The 16,456-nt window shown below is 47.5% G+C and overlaps 1 protein-coding gene and 1 pseudogene across 2 annotated transcripts in view; one reads left to right on the forward strand and one right to left on the reverse strand.

Moving 5' to 3' along the window:
* Positions 1–602: 602 nt before the first annotated feature.
* The window catches only part of TRIO (trio Rho guanine nucleotide exchange factor), a 387,461-nt gene continuing 371,607 nt past the window's right edge, over positions 603–16,456 (forward strand). The window contains exon 1 of one of the 2 annotated variants that reach the window (XM_062211811.1): positions 603–759. In XM_062211811.1, the coding sequence (XP_062067795.1) occupies positions 603–759 (157 nt within the window). Of the gene's footprint in view, positions 760–1,661; positions 1,717–16,456 lie in introns of those variants that run through there. The other variant, XM_062211812.1, reaches the window with a different exon arrangement.
* Positions 10,689–10,995, reverse strand: LOC133774099 (cytochrome c oxidase subunit 6A1, mitochondrial-like; annotated as a pseudogene).

Genomic DNA, 16,456 nt, shown 5'->3' on the forward strand with positions numbered 1-16,456 from the left:
GCGCTCCACGGCCGCCCGCCCGCCGGCCCCGCCCCTCCCGCAGGCCCCGCCCACCCGCCGAACCCACGCTCGGCCCCTGACGAGGCTCGCCGGAAATTCCCGAAGCCCCTCTTTTTTTCCTTCCTCTCCTTTCCCTGCTCTCCCTTTTCCTTTCACCCGGGTTCCCTCAGCCGTGATTTGCCCCCTCCCCCTCCTTCCTTCCCCATTGGAAATCAAGATGGAGGCTCGTGGCTGCCGCCGGCGTCCGTGATCCCGGAGCTCCCGCCGGCCACGGGCCCCCCGCCTCGCGACTGCGTGTCCGGCGCGGCGCGCGCTGCTGCCCGCGCTCCGGCCGGCGCCGCCGAGGCCGTGGCTCCGCGCCCCCGCCGCGCGGTCGGCTCGCGACTCCCGGGCGGAGTCCTCGTCTATGTGGGCGCGCTCCTCGGGCCGAGCCGCCGCCGCCGCCCGCCGCCGCCGCCGCCCCGGGGCTCTGCGTCCGCGCGCCGGGCGCGGGCAGCTGGGCGCTCGGCGCCGCCCGATCCGGCGCGGAACGGGCGGCGCACGGCGCTAGGGGCGCGGGGCCTGAGGCGGGCGCGGCCGCGGCCGCGGGCGCTGCCGCAGCCATGAGCGGCAGCAGCGGCGGTGCCGCCGCCCCCGCCGCGTCCTCCGGCCCCGCCGCCGCGGCCAGCGCGGCCGGCTCGGGCTGCGGGGGCGGCGCCGGCGAGGGGACTGAGGAGGCGGCCAAGGACCTGGCCGACATCGCGGCCTTCTTCCGATCCGGTGAGTGTGACCGCGGCCGGCCGCCCGCCCTGGCGGCGCTGCCCAGCGCGGTAGGCGGCCCCGGGCGCACCCGGTGCCTGCCCGCCCTCCGGGCCCCGCGCGCTCGCGCCCGGGCACTGCACCCTCGCGCCGGGACTCCGGATCCGACCCACCCGCGTCCCGCTCGCTGCCCACGCCGCCCCGCTCGCGGGCTCGCTTTCCTCGCTCCCTCCCCAGGTCCCGGGTCAAATCCCCCGTCTCCCGCCGGCGGCGGCGGCAGCTCCGCGAGCTGGGGCGCCGGCTCTTTGTCTCTTTTTGCTGGAGGGCCAGGGAGACGGCGGCGTGGACGGCGTGGGCGGAGGCCCCTGCCCTGGGGCCGAGCAGACCCGGTCAGGGTCACTCCGGGTCCGGGAAAGCGGCGCTCCTCTGTGCGTGTGTCTGGCGAATTCAGCCGGGTTCTCGTGCTCGGTCCTTGAGCCTGTCATCCCCGGCCTCAGTCTACACTTCTGTTAAATGGGGCAGCCGTGGTACCCCCGCCACCTAGAGCGGGGGGCGGGGGGCTTGGTGAGCCATTGTCTCGGGGGCGACCCGGGAGAGGCATGTGGGGCTTCGGGGGCCGAGGCTCACGCGGCCCTGCGTGGGTGGCCGTGGGTCCGCCCAGGCGAGGAGGGGTGGCCGCGGGAGAGGCGAGCGCCGTGACCAGCTGCGGGAGGGGTGTGGGTGTGCTGCGCAGGGGGCGTGACAGGGCGTCCCCGGGACCCCGGCGGCGGCGCCGCCTCCCGCCCAGCGCAGATCCCGCGCGAGCCGGGCCCGCGGCCCCGCGCCCCCGCGCCCCCGCGCCCAGCCCCGTCTGCTCGCGCGTGCGGGCGTTTGCCGAGCGGCGGGAGGCGGCCGCGCTGTCCGCGGCCCGGAGCTCAGTCTCCGGCGGGGCGGGGAGGATGCAGAGCCGGCGCTGGAGAGCAGAGGAGGGCGCGCCAGGTCGGTGCTGGCCTTGGTCCCCGTAAGCGCGGCCGGGTCGGGGATCCCGAGGAGCCGGGAGGCGCGCGGGAGGCGCGCGGGAGGTCGGCGGCTCGCGTTTCTTTTTCCGTGGCTTCTTTCAGAACCAGAGCTTAAGATCCGGGGAGATCCTCTCGGCACCCGGGGTGGCGAGGAGCAACCGCAGGGCAGGGCAGTGTCGGAGGCAGAAGTTGGCTGTGCGGGTGAAACCTAGTTCAGCTCTGGCTGCCCTGTCTTCTGGGTCTGCCAGGCGGGGTTATTTTCGACTCAGTTTTAACAGGTTGGTTGTGCCTAGGAGTGACACTCTCGACTCTGCAGTGTCAGCTCGGGGTTAATAGACTTCCCAGTGCTCTCTCTCCCCGGAGAGGTCCCCGCAGAAAGCAAAGGCTTAGGACACCGTGTGCTCCTTGGAAGGAAAGCCTTTTTTTTTTTTTTTTTTTTTTGCGTGTGTGCGACCAGCCTGGTAAGGCAACCCCGTCTTACCTCTTAATAGAAGAACTGGGACGTATTCCCTTCATGCCCTGAAGCTAAAGTCTAGCCGGTCTCCTTTCTGTCTCTACCACCTGTCACCGAATAATAGAATCCGTGCAGAATTGAACTCCACTCTGTCAGAAAGGCTGCTGTACCTCGGAGATGGAATTTTTGGTGCTCGTGAGACCGATTTTATTACAGCTGTATTCTGCGTACTACAGAATTTGCTTCCTTTTCTGCCAAGCGCCCCAGAAGACATCAGGTCGAACTGGACTGGCACCGAAAACTTGTTCCTTGTCTAGTGGCTCTTGCGGGGTTAGCATTTGCTTTTTCTTTGCCTAGGGCTGGCTGTGCCTGTCTGCCCAGGCTCCTGTTAGCGTTCAGTTTGAGGCAGAACCAGGTAATGCTGCTCTCTGGCTTGGTGCTGACTTCACAGACTTCCCGTTTAGTTGGTCGATTTGGAACCAGGAGTGGGGCAGCCAGGTTTTTGGTAGGAATCAGTTGCAGCGGCCCATCCCAGGGATAGAATGGAACCTCTTTTAAAAGTGCTTCTCCTGGCATGGGCTTGGGGCACAGAGGGTTAAACCACTGCTCAGACGCCTGCATCCCCTGTCAGAGTTCTGGTCCAGGCCCAGCCACCCTGCACTTTTGATCCAGCTTCTTGCTGATGGACCTGGGAAAGAAGTGCTGATGGCTCAAGTACTTGGGTTCCTGTCACCCACCTGGGATACCCATTTGGCTTTCCTGGCTCCTGAGTTTGGCCTGGTCCAGGCACAGCTGTTGGAGGGTATTTGGGGAGAGAACAAGTGGATGGAAGTTCTCACTCTGTCTCTGCTCTCTCTGTCACTCTTTCAAATATATCTTAATTTTTTTTTTTTCCCTGCTCTGAATTCCTGTCCTAGATCTTGCTTCTAGTATCTAGGCCAGTGGTATGTAGCAGAGGGGCGGAGAGGGGCTTTTTCCTTGGTGGGGTGTGGTGGGGAGGGGTTTGCATAGTCAGGACCAATCAAGCCGGGGGACCCTGGTTGGGGAGTTCATCTGTGAGGAAAGCTACCAAAGGGACCCTCCTGGGCACTTTAGATTGAATGTGATGGCTGAGGAGAATGAAGCAACCAAATCTGTCCTACAGTCTTTCTTTCCTAAGATGTGGAAATGTAGAAAATAGGTTCTCTTTGATCAGGGTGTGAACATTTTTCTGGAGTTTTTATTTATTTATTTATTTTTGACAGGCAGAGTGGACAGTGAGAGAGACAGAGAGAAAGGTCTTCCTTTTGCCGTTGGTTCACCCTCCAATGGCCACCGCGGCCAGCGTGCTGCGGCCGGCGCACCGCGCTGATCCGAAGGCAGGAGCCAGGTGCTTCTCCTGGTCTCCCATGCGGGTGCAGGGCCCAAGGACTTGGGCTATCCTCCACTGCACTCCGGGGCCACAGCAGAAAGCTGGCCTGGAAGAGGGGTAACCGGGACAGAATCCGGCGTCCCGACCGGGACTAGAACCCGGTGTGCCGGCGCCGCAAGGTGGAGGATTAGCCTATTGAGCCGCGGCGCCAGCCCGGGAGTGTTTTTAGACTAAGATGACATAGACAAAGGCTTTTTGTTGGTTTTCTTTCTCTTCTCAGCTCTGACACCATGTTTGCTTGTCTGTCTTATTTTCTTCTTATTTCTTCTCATGGCTTCTGTAATCAACTTTATGTTCATAGCCACAGGTTGAAAACTGGTACCCATGGTTAAATGAAAGGAAAAAAAAATTTTGGCTTGTTAAAACTTTTTAACAATTACAGCAGTTCAGAAGTCGAATGAGCTGCTGTGTGATTTCTCCATTACTGCAGGTGTTCAATGAGCGGCACTGCCCCCTGCCAAGGTTTGGAGTTGGTCGCTGGGGACTGAACACCTGCCCTGGAGAGGGGTCAAGAAGATAGATGGTCCTGGGGAATACTTCCCTTTCACTCTGCACTTTATTCCCCACTTTTCTTTGGATAGCTTAGGGCTCCAGAGCCATGGCTGCCCTTCTGAGGGCTCTGCAGTGTCCACCTTGCTCAAGGTCTCACCCTGTGTGCTGTTGTCTCATTTCCCCCAGGACCTCTGCACAGAAGCTCCCTATTCATTTCGATGATCCTGATCACCCATATACAGACCTGGCACATAGCAGCAGGCCGATTTGTGTTCAAGTGGCTGCAGTTGAAATGTGTGTGACTGTGTGTTAAAGGGCAGCTGAGAGATTTTTCTGCAAGTGTTAGTGAATTTTAGACTTTACTTTTCTCCTTTGCACAGAGCTCAGCACTGGAAAAGAGAAAGTAGATTTCTGGGTTTCAAAGCCAAAGGAGAAAAAAAAGAATCACAGAAACGAGCTAGTCCAGTTTTCTCCATTTTATGGATGAGGAATCAGATTTCTAGGGAGGTTCCATCACTCACCCCCCCCCCCCCAGAATGGGACCCAGGTAGAGGTGGGGTCAGGGCCAGGAAGCTTGCCCTGGACTCGGATGCTCTTTCTCAGACGCCTCTCATGGCCAGGATGTTGCTTACATTAGTTTTCAGCCCCACTGGGACCAATCACTTTTATTGCCAATCTATTTTGGGGCCCTGTTCTTGTGGCAATAAATCGTTCTTTCAGAGCTCCCTATTTAACCTTGCAGCCGTGTGTGGGGGAGGGGTGCTTACATAAATGCATTATTTTTAACCTGCCTGGCATGCGTTAGGTTGGCATTAAATGTGGAGAATAAAGGTTTGTGCTTGTTCTGGAGCCATGATCTGCCATGCTGGGTTTCTTTCGTCATTAAATCTCATTCTGGATTCGTGGCCACAAGCCCCTCTCTTTCTAAGCAATGTTACTTGGTGAGGGAGCAGCTTGGGACCTTCCTATTTGTTGATGTGAGGCTTTCCACCTGGAGTGCAAGGGGAGCTTTTCTTGCTGTTTGTGTTTCCATACAAAGCTTGGGCCCCCAAGCTTGCCATGCTATCTGTATCTGTTGCAGTCGGGGCCTGGTGGCTCTGGACATTGTGAATACCAATAATAATGGCTGTGCTATGAGGTGTGTCTTCATTACCTTTGGTATTTTGAAAAGGGAGGCTGGAGAAAATGTGGTTTGTTGGTGAATGTTGACTTCTTCTTAGGTGGTACAGTCACAGTCAGTTTTAGAGAAAAGCCAGATTTCTCAAACAACTCCTGTAAGTAACATTCAAGAAACCAAAGAATAATAGGAAAGTGATCATTGTAAACTGACTTAACTGATGTGGGATATTGTATTTTCCTTTTTGCAGTTAGCAATCTGGGTCTCAAATGGAGATTTGTATGAGGCTATTTTAACTCTTTAAATAACTGACCCAGGATTTAAATGAAGTCAGTGCTGGGGTTCAAAATGGAGTACGTTTTGGATATGTTCTTGAAATGGATGTTAACAATATGTCATTAGGATGGTCTTTTTAGGCATTTTAAGTGTGATAGATTTGGGATCTGTTTATAACTGAAAGTGAAAGATGTTTTGGAGCTTTATAATCAAAATGGGTTATATCTGATATCTATTTGACGACTCCTCTAAGAAAGTAAGTTTTAATCTCACATCTTTGGCAGAATTCCAGAGAAAAGTCAAACTCCTAATCAACAGCCACACTTGACTGCATGTAAAATCACTTGTGTTGATGTGAATGAGCTGTGCTTTACTATAAAAAGAAGTTCCATCACCACTCTCTCCCCTCCTCAGTTCTATAATGAATTAGGTTTGATTTCCTTAAGTGCATTGTCTTGACACATTTTTAATAGTGCCATTGGCAGGAGGTGGTAGCTACTGCATGGAAGTGGGGCAGTGGGTTTAGTGACTGTCAAGTGGGCTCTGGTGGAAGGCAGTGGTCTATGCTGACCACTTTTCCCTCATTTCTTCCTCTTCCAAGTCTTTGGTCCCGTAGGCTTAGGTGAACTGTTAGGGGTGATTCTGCATGGAGATGCTGTGTTCATTATCTTCTCACCCCCATTTAAGCTGATGGGGCCGCAATGGGAGCAAGACATAAGCAGGTGTACGTGGTGCAGCCACAGAGCTCTCTGGTCCTGTTCCAGATTCTGTTGACAACTCCCCAGCAGGGCAGTGGGAAAGGGAATGAGCAGGCCCTTGGAGACTTCTCGGTGACCCTGGCATTTCTGACAGCAGTGTCATTCAGCTGGAGCCGTTCTGGGATTGCTCCCTGCTGAACCTCTGAACTGGGGGACAAGGAGCACACAGGAGTGGAAAAGGTTCTGGGAGGCCTTCCTGCTCCCTTGCCCTGTGCCCCCAGTACTGACTAGGGCTCCTCACTCACCCCAGGGTCTAGCCTCTGGAATTTAAAAGAAGTGGGGATTTCTGTCTGGACTTCCCAGTGTGGTCTCCTAGCTTGTTGTGGATATTAAGCCTCACAGACAGACATGCTTGTTTATTGGAAATCTTGCTTTCACATTTAATGGTTAGTAAGTGCCTGGTTACTGGTTTTCACTTCTCATTCACCAATGGAAACAATTTCCTTACTGAATAGTTGTGTTGTTACTTTAATTTCCTCTTTTTTGTTTCTTCTCCATGTAAGGAAGTCCCTTGAAACCCAACTTTTAACAACCACTTGTCCCCTGGGAAAAGTTATCTGTCCGTTAGGGATACAAAGTATGTGCAGAGGTGGGGGCAGTTGAGCTGCAGGAGTGGGAGGGTTCCTGAGGTTTCTCCCTGGGGCACCTAGGACGCCTTGGTAGTGAGCTGCCTATTTGGTCTGATGGCAGGTGTGCTATGGAAATGTAACACCTGCTTTTGATGATAAATATACTTGAGTTTTAGATTTTTATTTTTATTTTAGTGATCCACATGTCTGTTCTTGCTGGTGAAGGTGAGGGAATAGAGCAAACCTGGTGTTGGAAGCATCACTCTGTTTGGGCATTGTCATAAATGAACACATTTTAGCCATTGAAATGATAACAGAACACAGCATGAAAGTTAGCCAACACAAAGACTATGTTCTAGGTCTGTGGTGCATTAATTTAGTAGTGTCCATGGGAGTTTATCAGGCTTGTTTCCTTGGTGTGTGGCCCTCTTATGGATAGGTATGAATCACACATGTTTTCCCATTTAGGAGGGTTTCTGGAATGGCTGTCCTCCCTCAGTTTCAGCAGAGACCTGTCTGCTGTGCTGTTCCATCATGGCCCTGCTGCTAGGAAAGGCTGGGGCCCTTTGCTATCTGCCTCCTTACCTGACTGCTCTTAGCACTAAAACAACATAGGTGTGAGCAGGTAAATTGTAGTACATCCATGACAGCAAAAGGCTGTCTCCATGTGTCAAAAGGCTACCTATTGCATAGTTCCATTTCTGTGTGATGTGTGACATTTGCAAAAAGGTACAGCTGTAGTAACAGATCCGTGGCTGGTCTCCTGGCGTTGGGATGGGGAATGTGACCACAGAGGGATAATGGGAAGAGGAGATGGGGGACCATGGAGCTATTTTGTGTCCTGGTTGTGGTGTCGGTTACAGGTGTTAAAGTTCATAGACCTATACACACACATAGACACAAGTAAAAAAACCACAACAGTTAACTAGTTACTTTAAAATACAATATTAAAAAAGGCTAATAACAAACAGGAAGAAAATCATTCTTACAAACAGTTACATATATGCACAGTTAACAAAAGCCTTTCTCAAATTAGCAAGAAAAATAGGCAAGCAGACAATCAGAGAAGTGTGAATGGCCAATAATACTCAGCCGCTCCTCTGCCTGCGGCGCCGGCACACCGGGTCCTAGTCCCGGGCTGGGCGCCAGATTCTGTCCCAGTTGCCTCTCTTCCAGGCCAGCTCTCTGCTATGGCCCGGGAGTGCAGTGGAGGATGGCCCAAGTCCTTGGGCCCTGCACCTGCATGGGAGACCAGGAGAAGCACCTGGCTCCTGGCTTCAGATCAGCGCAATGTGCCCGACGCAGCACGCTGGCCGTGGCGGCCATTGGAGGGTGAACCAACTGCAAAAGAAAGACCTTTCTCTCTGTCTCTCTCAGACTGTCCACTCTGCCTGTCAAAAATACATAAATAAATAAATAAATAAATAAATAAAAAGAATACTCAGCCACACTACTAATCAGAGAAATTCAAATAAAACAAGATACCGACAGAAACCGAAGCCAGTGTAAGTTGTTTCTCCAAGTAAACTGTAACAAAATTGAGTCATTTTGGAAAGATTTTTCTGTGGATTTGGGAAAGAGTAATAGTTGCTCAGTCTGCACTATGAGGTCTGAGCTTCCTATAACTGCTAAGGCTACTCTAGGGGAACCCTAAGACAGATAAGAGCAAATAAAATCTCTCCCTGGAATTCTGTGAAAAGTGTTCCCTTGGCAGTTCATTGGGCGTGTAAGTCAAGTCCACTGAGTTAAAACACTCATTCGGCATGGACAGTCACCATTTTTTTCTGCTGTAAAATTTCCGATTTCAGTGATTTTTGCTGCTGTCCAGATAGAAAATGATAAGCCGCACATGCTCTGGTTCTGCAGTGGCTCAACAGTCCTGGTATTAAAGGAGGAATTTCCAGGGCTACACTTCATTTGGTGGGAGGAGTGGTTCCTGCATTAGTTGCCAGGGGCTGGGTGGTAGTGGTAGGGGTGGTCATTTGCCCTCAGCTCCTAGACCTTAACATATGTTGAGGACTCATGAATTAATTTGTAAGGTATTAGTCTCCTCCCTATTTAAGACTCATAACCATAAAATAAACTGTTCTTCAGCTTGAGAGAAACATTTCACATAAATGCAGAAACTTCAATATTTCAGACAGGGTTTGTGAGGTTGTGTGTGTATATATATGAGTATGTATCTTGGAGCAATCATAAAATAACCCACTTTGGAATTCTGTGGAGTAGGTAGTTTAGTGCAAGAAGAAATAGCCATATCGGAGACTAATAACTGAAATCTATTTTAGAAGAGCTAATATTCCCTAGTATATATGAAGTAACATGTAAAATTATATGAATATCTTAGAGAAAAATGTTTTAATTGTAATTTGAAAATAATGCATATGAATTGTCTAAGGTGTTGGTGAGAACTGTGTATGTGTGCATATGAAAATTGTTTTCTCTGATTTCATTTCTCATGTCCATTTGACATTATCTTCATGGTCACAGATTCCTTTCTTTGCTGCTGTTCCGCTGAAGCTTGTGAGGGTACTGCTGGGTCAAATGGATTCTGAAAGTTTTTCCTTATTTATCAGATGTGCTAGGGTCTGAAGGGATACGTAAAATATTTATTGTTTTTTCAAATTGTTTTTGGATAGCTGAACTGATAAGGGTCATAAAATACAATTTCGGTGTTATTTATTCAGAAGCTCCCACACAGGTATTGGGAAACAACACTTTGATTAGAGTGTTATAAGTACTTTCACTTAACCCTGTCTCCCTTACCCAATAAAATCTCTAAAGCTTGATTCACCTATATTTTGACATCCAAATAACTGGAATAACTCCTTCATTAATCGCATGCTAAACAAATAGGTTTTTCTCGTGTGTAGGTAACATTTTAGAAATTTAAGTTTATGATTATGAAAAATTTTTTTCAGCACTCACTTTCCTTTTGCATCCCACATGATGGTGGCTGGCATGCCAGGAGGGAACACTGATTGCTCTGAAATACAGCTTGTGCAGGATATGTCTCCTATTTTGATTTTAGTGTCTTTATGCCTTTGTCTCAATTTTGTTGCACTTTTCCTAATATATCTTGGGTACAGGAGCCTACAGAATCATGTTAATTCATTGTTTTTCAGGTCATACCTCTACCTGTGCCAGTTCAGATCAGTATACCCTGATAAGTTGCTGCTCCCCATGGAGAGGCCTCATTGTAGTCATTTAAATCGAGCATTTTGTTAGTTGTTGGTGTCTTTGTTTCCAAGTATTTAATCGCAAAATTTGCAGGATTGAATTGTTGGGCATTTTTTCCATATGTCTTGGCATTTTTAGGTCCAGTTTCAACTCTGCTGGTTGCTGATTTCATAGTAGACTTGAGCCTGTTTGGGTGATGGGACCTAGGTCCTGAACCAAAGAACTGGAAACTTCGTGTTTGGGCCCATGCAGAACTGGGGTGTAAACCTGTAGATCTCCTGAGAAATGAGTGCATCCAGAGGCAGTAAACTGCTTGTGGTTCATAGGAGGATACAGTATCTTTACTTCCTTTTCTCCAAAAGCCATTAATGCCATCCTATCCTCTTAAGGAAGTCTAGAAAAATGTTTCTCACAATTATTACTCAGACTACTGCCACCTCTGGTTACCATTCAAGTGCCGGTGGCTGGTACTGTGCAAGGTGTGTTATATACCTTTTTTGTTTGTTTAGTTTAAATTATTTATTTAAGCCATCTCCTGCCTTAAGCAAAGAGATGGAAGATCATTATAATGGTCATCATTTGATACAAGTAAGGAAGGTAAGCTTAAGGTCCCAGATACCTTTCTGGTCTGCTTGCCGAGTGGTGGTCCAAACCAGAGCTGTGGTCCCCGGTGGCTATAAGGGTCCAGGTTCTCATTATTCATCTTAATAGGCAGTTGGAAGTGGATTCACATGAGGGTTATAGAATAGAGTATGTTTCCCATTTCCCCATGGAAACGGCTTGGACCTGAAGCGGAGATGGGGGTAGGCTATGAACTTGGGTCTCTTGTGCCTTTCGTGGTATGACTTCAGGTGGACATTCAGCATGCTCACGCCCACGCCAGGGAGTGCGAGGAAGCAAATGAGGGCCTTCCCTCTGTGAGCTGAGCCCTCCTTGCTGTGGGTGCAGGTGGGACTGACCTAAAAGTCTAGAAACCCTGGACCCAGCTGCTGCCACTGCCATTTTCCTCCTGCCCTGCTGTATACTCTTTTGGATGCAAATACCCATCAGCAGGTGGATGATGATGTCAGTGTCAGTTCTCACTGAGGGTAAATGACCGCCTTAGTGTGCTCTCTAAGGGCTGGACTTTACACCCAGTGCTGCCCAGTCACAAAGCCGTCTGGGCCTTTACCTCCCTGGTGGAGGGAGAGAATAGAAATGGCTCTCTCTCTGTACAGCATCCACAAGATTCTGCATTGTCATTTTAAAGTCTAAACTGAATGTGTATGTCCTTGTGTGTGGAGAATCAAAGCTATAATTTACAAGTCTAACACCAAATAAAAGTTGAGTGAAAGATTCCAGCATATAGACCAAGTATTTTTCTCCTTTTGGTTTGGGCCCTGTAGTTTAGTTTCTGTTCCTTTCCTCTTCTCACCTACTTAAAATTGGTGTTGCTTTTTACATAAATAACTCTAGTAGCCCCAGCTTTCCAGTTGAGGTGTGTTAGCTATGTTGAGATTTACTGGCTGGAAGCTGCCTCATAGCCTGGGGAGACATCCTGGCTGAAATGTGGGTCCTCTGTTTTCTTGGCTGCCTGGACTTGGACTTCAGTGCTGGATAGGAAATCTGTGGCCGTTAATTTAGGGGTGGGGTGAGAGTGTGGGCAGGGTGGGCGTGGTTAGCCACCAGGGGAGCTGGGTCAACCCTCTGCTTTGTGTGACATTGTAACCATTCCTGGTCTTCCTCCCTCACAAAGGAAAGAATAGGCCTGGGGAGTAAGATTGCAGGAGGCTTTTCAGATGCTTTTTTGGGAATAGGTTTTTTTTTTTTTTTTTTTCTTTTAAAGGGGTACAGAACTCTTCTCTTTATAGCTACCTTGTTGCAGATACTCTTCTTGCTGCTATTGATGTTCATCAAAATGTGCAGGGGTAATGAATATGATGCTTTACTTGGTTGAGAGCAGGGTTACTTCCTACTGTACCTTTTTTGGGAAATAACTGAGGCATGCATTCTGGGCTTTTCTGTTTGTGGGGTCTGGTTCCCTTCACAACTAATAGCCGATTTTATGGGGTGCTTGCTTAAGTTTATACCACATACAGCATCTAAGCATTAGTTTCTAAACTGGGGACATGTTTTTGTTGTTCTGTGTGTCTGTGTGACTCCACATTTGCCGTGAAGTCTTAGCATTTCAGTTAGAGCATTATTGACATGCTGGTTGCTTGAGGGCAAACATTATCTAACCAGAAGGTATATAAGGCCCTGTAAAAACTTAGAGGTTTCTATTTTTCCTGGTTTGCCCTATGAGTTTTTAAAGGCTTCAGGTTCTTTGATTTTTGTTTACTTTTTTAAAAAAATTTAATTAAAAAAAATTTTTTTGACAGGCAGAGTGGACAGTGAGAGAGAGACAGAGAGAAAGGTCTTCCTTGTGCCATTGGTTCACCTTCCAGTGCCGCCGTGGCCGGCACGCGCTGATCCGAAGGCAGGAGCCAGGTGCTTCTCCTGGCCTCCCATGCGGGTGCAGGGCCCAAGGACTTGGGCCACAGCAGAGAGTTGGCCTGGAAGAGGGGCAGCCGGGACAGAATCTGGCACCCCGACCGGGACTAGAACCCAGTGTGCTGGCGCCACAAGGCGGAAGATTAGTCTGTTGAGCTGAGGCGCCGGCCTTTTTTTTTTTCTGAAACTGTTTAAAATTTAAAAAAAAAAAGCAGAATTGGCCTGGCATTTGATGTGCGGTTATGGGTTGCTTTGTCTTTTCTTTTTTTTTTTTTGGTAAAATTTATTTATTTATTTGAAAGGCAGAGTTACAGAGGCAGAGAGAGAGAGAGAGAGGTCTTACATCTGCTTATTAACTCCCCAAATGGCTTCAATGGCTGGAGCTGAGCTGATCTGAAGCTAGGAGCTGGAACTTCTTCCAGGTCTCCCATGTGGGTGCAAGGGCCCATGAACTTGAGCTATCTTCTGCTGCATTCCCAGGCACATTAGCAGGAAGCTGGATCAGAAGTGGATCAGCCAGACTCAAACCAGCTCTCATATGGGATGCCAATGGCACTGCAGGTGGCGGCTTTACCTGTTTTGAGTGCTGGCCCTTGGTTTTTTTTTTTTTTTTTTTTAAACAAATAAACATAGTACAAAAGTCAGATTCATATCAACCTAGGTGAATTGTCATTTTACTCAGTGTTCCGCTATTGGTTCATATCCTCATTGTTGACTACATTTAAATAATTTTATTGTTTTTTGGAAGGGAGAGACTTTATTTTGGAAACCAGAAGTCATAACTCAAGCAGAAACACAGACTAGATTCTCTGCTTGTTACTATTTCATCATGTTGCTTTGTCTTCCTGTCACTCTTTCTGAATATAGATGCAATGTACATATTATTTTTTAACTGAATCATTTGTGAGTGAGTTGCAGACGTGATGATGGTCTTTACCTCTAAATGGTTCAGTATGTATTTTCTAAGAGCCAGGATATGCTCTTACATAATAATCAAGATCAGGAAATTACTTTTGATATAATAACATTATATAAATCCACTGTCTTTAATAAACTTTCCCCAAATGTCCCAGAAATGTCCTTTTTGGCAATTAAAAAATTATCCAGGATCCCATTCAGGGCCAATATTGCATTTCATTTTTGTGTCTCTGGTTTCCTTTAATTTGGAACATCTCTGTAGCCTGTCTCCCTTGTTAACCTTGGGATTTTTGAAGGTCACGGGGCAGTTATTTTGAAGACTAGCCCTCAGTTCCATGATTCTTCACAATTAGATTTTGGCAGAGGGCAGTGTCCTCTCTGAGCATTGCATCTGGGAATGTGTGATGCCTGCCAACCACTGCAGTGATCCTCAGATCAGTTGGTTCGGGTAGTGACTATCAGTCTGTACTGTATTTGTCTCTGTAATTAGGGTTTTATGGGGAGACAGTTTGAGGTTTTATAAAGTCCTCTTTCTCTCCATCCTTGCATTTGTTGTTTGTAGCATGCACTGATGATCTGTACCTTAATCACATTAATTGTGACTTTCCTAATTTCTTTCTTCCATTTTTTTTAAGGTGGCTTTCTACTGAAGAAGGAGCTCTTCCTTCTCAGTTTATTTATTTGTATGTGTAAGTCCTCATGGTTCCCTGTTTTATGCAGTGAGTTAAAATTCCTTTCTATCATTATTTTGTTTGATGCTCAAATGATCTTAGGTTTGACTGGAGGTGGAGGGGGTCCCTTCATGCTGGCTCCTTTATCTTTTATGACCTATCTCCTTCCCTTCTCCCTTTTTCTCTTCCCTTTTCCTCTCTCTGATTTGACCTAGCTCTGGGATCAGCCATTTATTTCTCTGGTTCATTTTAGAAGAGAACAGTAGTTTGAAACACAATCTGTGAACTAGGTGTGCTCATTACTACAGAGCTATTGTTGCTTCTAGACTGTCACAGTGGAGAAAGCTGGGAAATGCATGTGTATGTGTACATGCATGTGTGTATACAAGGATTACACATGTGTACACAGATTGATCACATTCTGCACCTGTCTAGTTTAATAAAAGCCATGTGTTTATGCCCATGCCTTCAGTTTCAGTCTTCTTTCCATGTTTGTAATTCTCTTCTCCGACAGTGAAAAATCTGGCTTTCTTTATCTTCAACATCTTTACTCTTGACAAAGTTATTGAATATTCAGAAAGTACTTTCAGGATGCTAACCTCCATCCTCAAATTTAAACTGTTCAGATCAGCAGTTAGTGGTCAGCTTCTGTTCAGCTCAGGGCCTTGTCAGTTAGTCATCCAAACAAAACAGATGAAGTCATGCTCTGCACTCCCCAGAGGCATGTTTAAGAAAAGAGCTGCCAGACTCCTTCAACAGCTTACTTTCTGCTGGTGTTGAAGCACAAAACTGAAAAACAGGGAGTTGCCAGAAGAGAGAAGGCAGATTAATTTCTAATAGAGACTGTTTATGAGAATGACACTTGTAGGAAAGGCAGTTTATCATCTTCATCTCAACTTATTAATTGCTAAAAAGAAGCAGTACAAAAGAAGGTGTTGCGCTAGTAAGAATAAGGTATCTGCAGGTAAGACCTGGATGAGCATGGGTGTGTGATCCATGGTGATGGGCTGAGCCCAAGCTCCTCTCAAGAATCCAGTACATTCTTTGAGCAGGGAAAGAAGCCAAGTTCATATGTTGGGAGTAAATCATGACTCATGACTTGAAAGAGTGTTGCTTGCTACCCTTCATTGACTAAGTATTTCTTCCCAGAAACCACCTGCAGTAAATTTAATGCAGCTATGTTTATGCTTCAGTACGGGATTTCTGGGAAGAGTGTGTGTGTGAGTGTGTGCACTTAGTTCCAGAAATCATGCAACAGTGGGTGAGATCTCACGTTACTGGCAAAGTATTTGCCATTCTCTGTTTTTCTGCATTAAGTGATGACATGAAACCTGATTTGTGGAGACAGTCTCAGTTTCGTGTTGTGTTCTGTGCTTTACGTAAGTGTTCTTATACTTGCCTGATTGTGTTCTGGAAAGTTTGGCCTCTGTAATTTAGAAGCTCTTCCTACTACTAGACATTTTAGCAAGAAAGAAGAATCATAATTCGTTTGTTAATGTTCTAAGAGGGAAGGCTTTTGACATTTAGAAAATTTGGAGAGACATGACTCAGGGGAGTGGGAATGATTGCTAATGGGTCAGCTATGCTTGGGAAAGCTTTTGGGGTAATGGATGTGTTCTGGAATTAAGATATTAGTGATGGTTGCACAACTTTGAAAAGATAGTAAAATCATTGAATTTTACATTCTTGAAAGGGAGTGAATTTGTAGTGTGAAGTTGCGTATAAATAAAAAAGAGAAAATTGTCATGGCTAGATTTGTAGTACATTCCAAATTATTCAGTAGCTTCCGTTGTTTAGTGCTTACTGTGTACCAGCTGCTTGGTTTCCACTGCACCTACAAGGTAGGCAGTGATACTGCAGTTTTATACCTCAAAGAAATGGAGCTCAGAGTTGTTTTTTTTTTTTTTTTTAAGATTTATTTATTTTATGTGAAATGCAGAGTTATCTATAGAAGGGGGAGTGGAGAGAGAGAGATATCTTCCATTCTCTGGTTCACTCTGCAAATTGCCACAATGGCCAGAGCTGGGCTACATCAAAGCCAGGTCTTGCTACTGACCCAGTGGCTGTTAGGAACAGATGCTTGGCTGCCCACACTCACTGGTGCTTCAGTAAAGGCAACTCAGAGCCTGACTGGAAGTAGGAGCTTGCTGATGGTTTCTTCTACCTGACAAGCATCACATACTGAGGTGTTTCACTCTACTTTGGGAGTTTTCTATGTCTGTGTTTTTGGTATCAGAGGATAATAATGAAATAATTTTTACTTGAAGAAGGGATTGTGGATAAGGTCTAATCAGGCTTCAGTTGTGATTTGATGGCATATTAGGAAATTTTGTAGGACACCTTGGATTAACTTTTAAATTTTTATTAACATGCTTTTTATTTTTTGAGAAGCGTATCTTCTT

Source organism: Lepus europaeus, chromosome 15 (assembly GCF_033115175.1).
Source record: "Lepus europaeus isolate LE1 chromosome 15, mLepTim1.pri, whole genome shotgun sequence".
Classification (NCBI taxonomy): domain Eukaryota; kingdom Metazoa; phylum Chordata; class Mammalia; order Lagomorpha; family Leporidae; genus Lepus; species Lepus europaeus.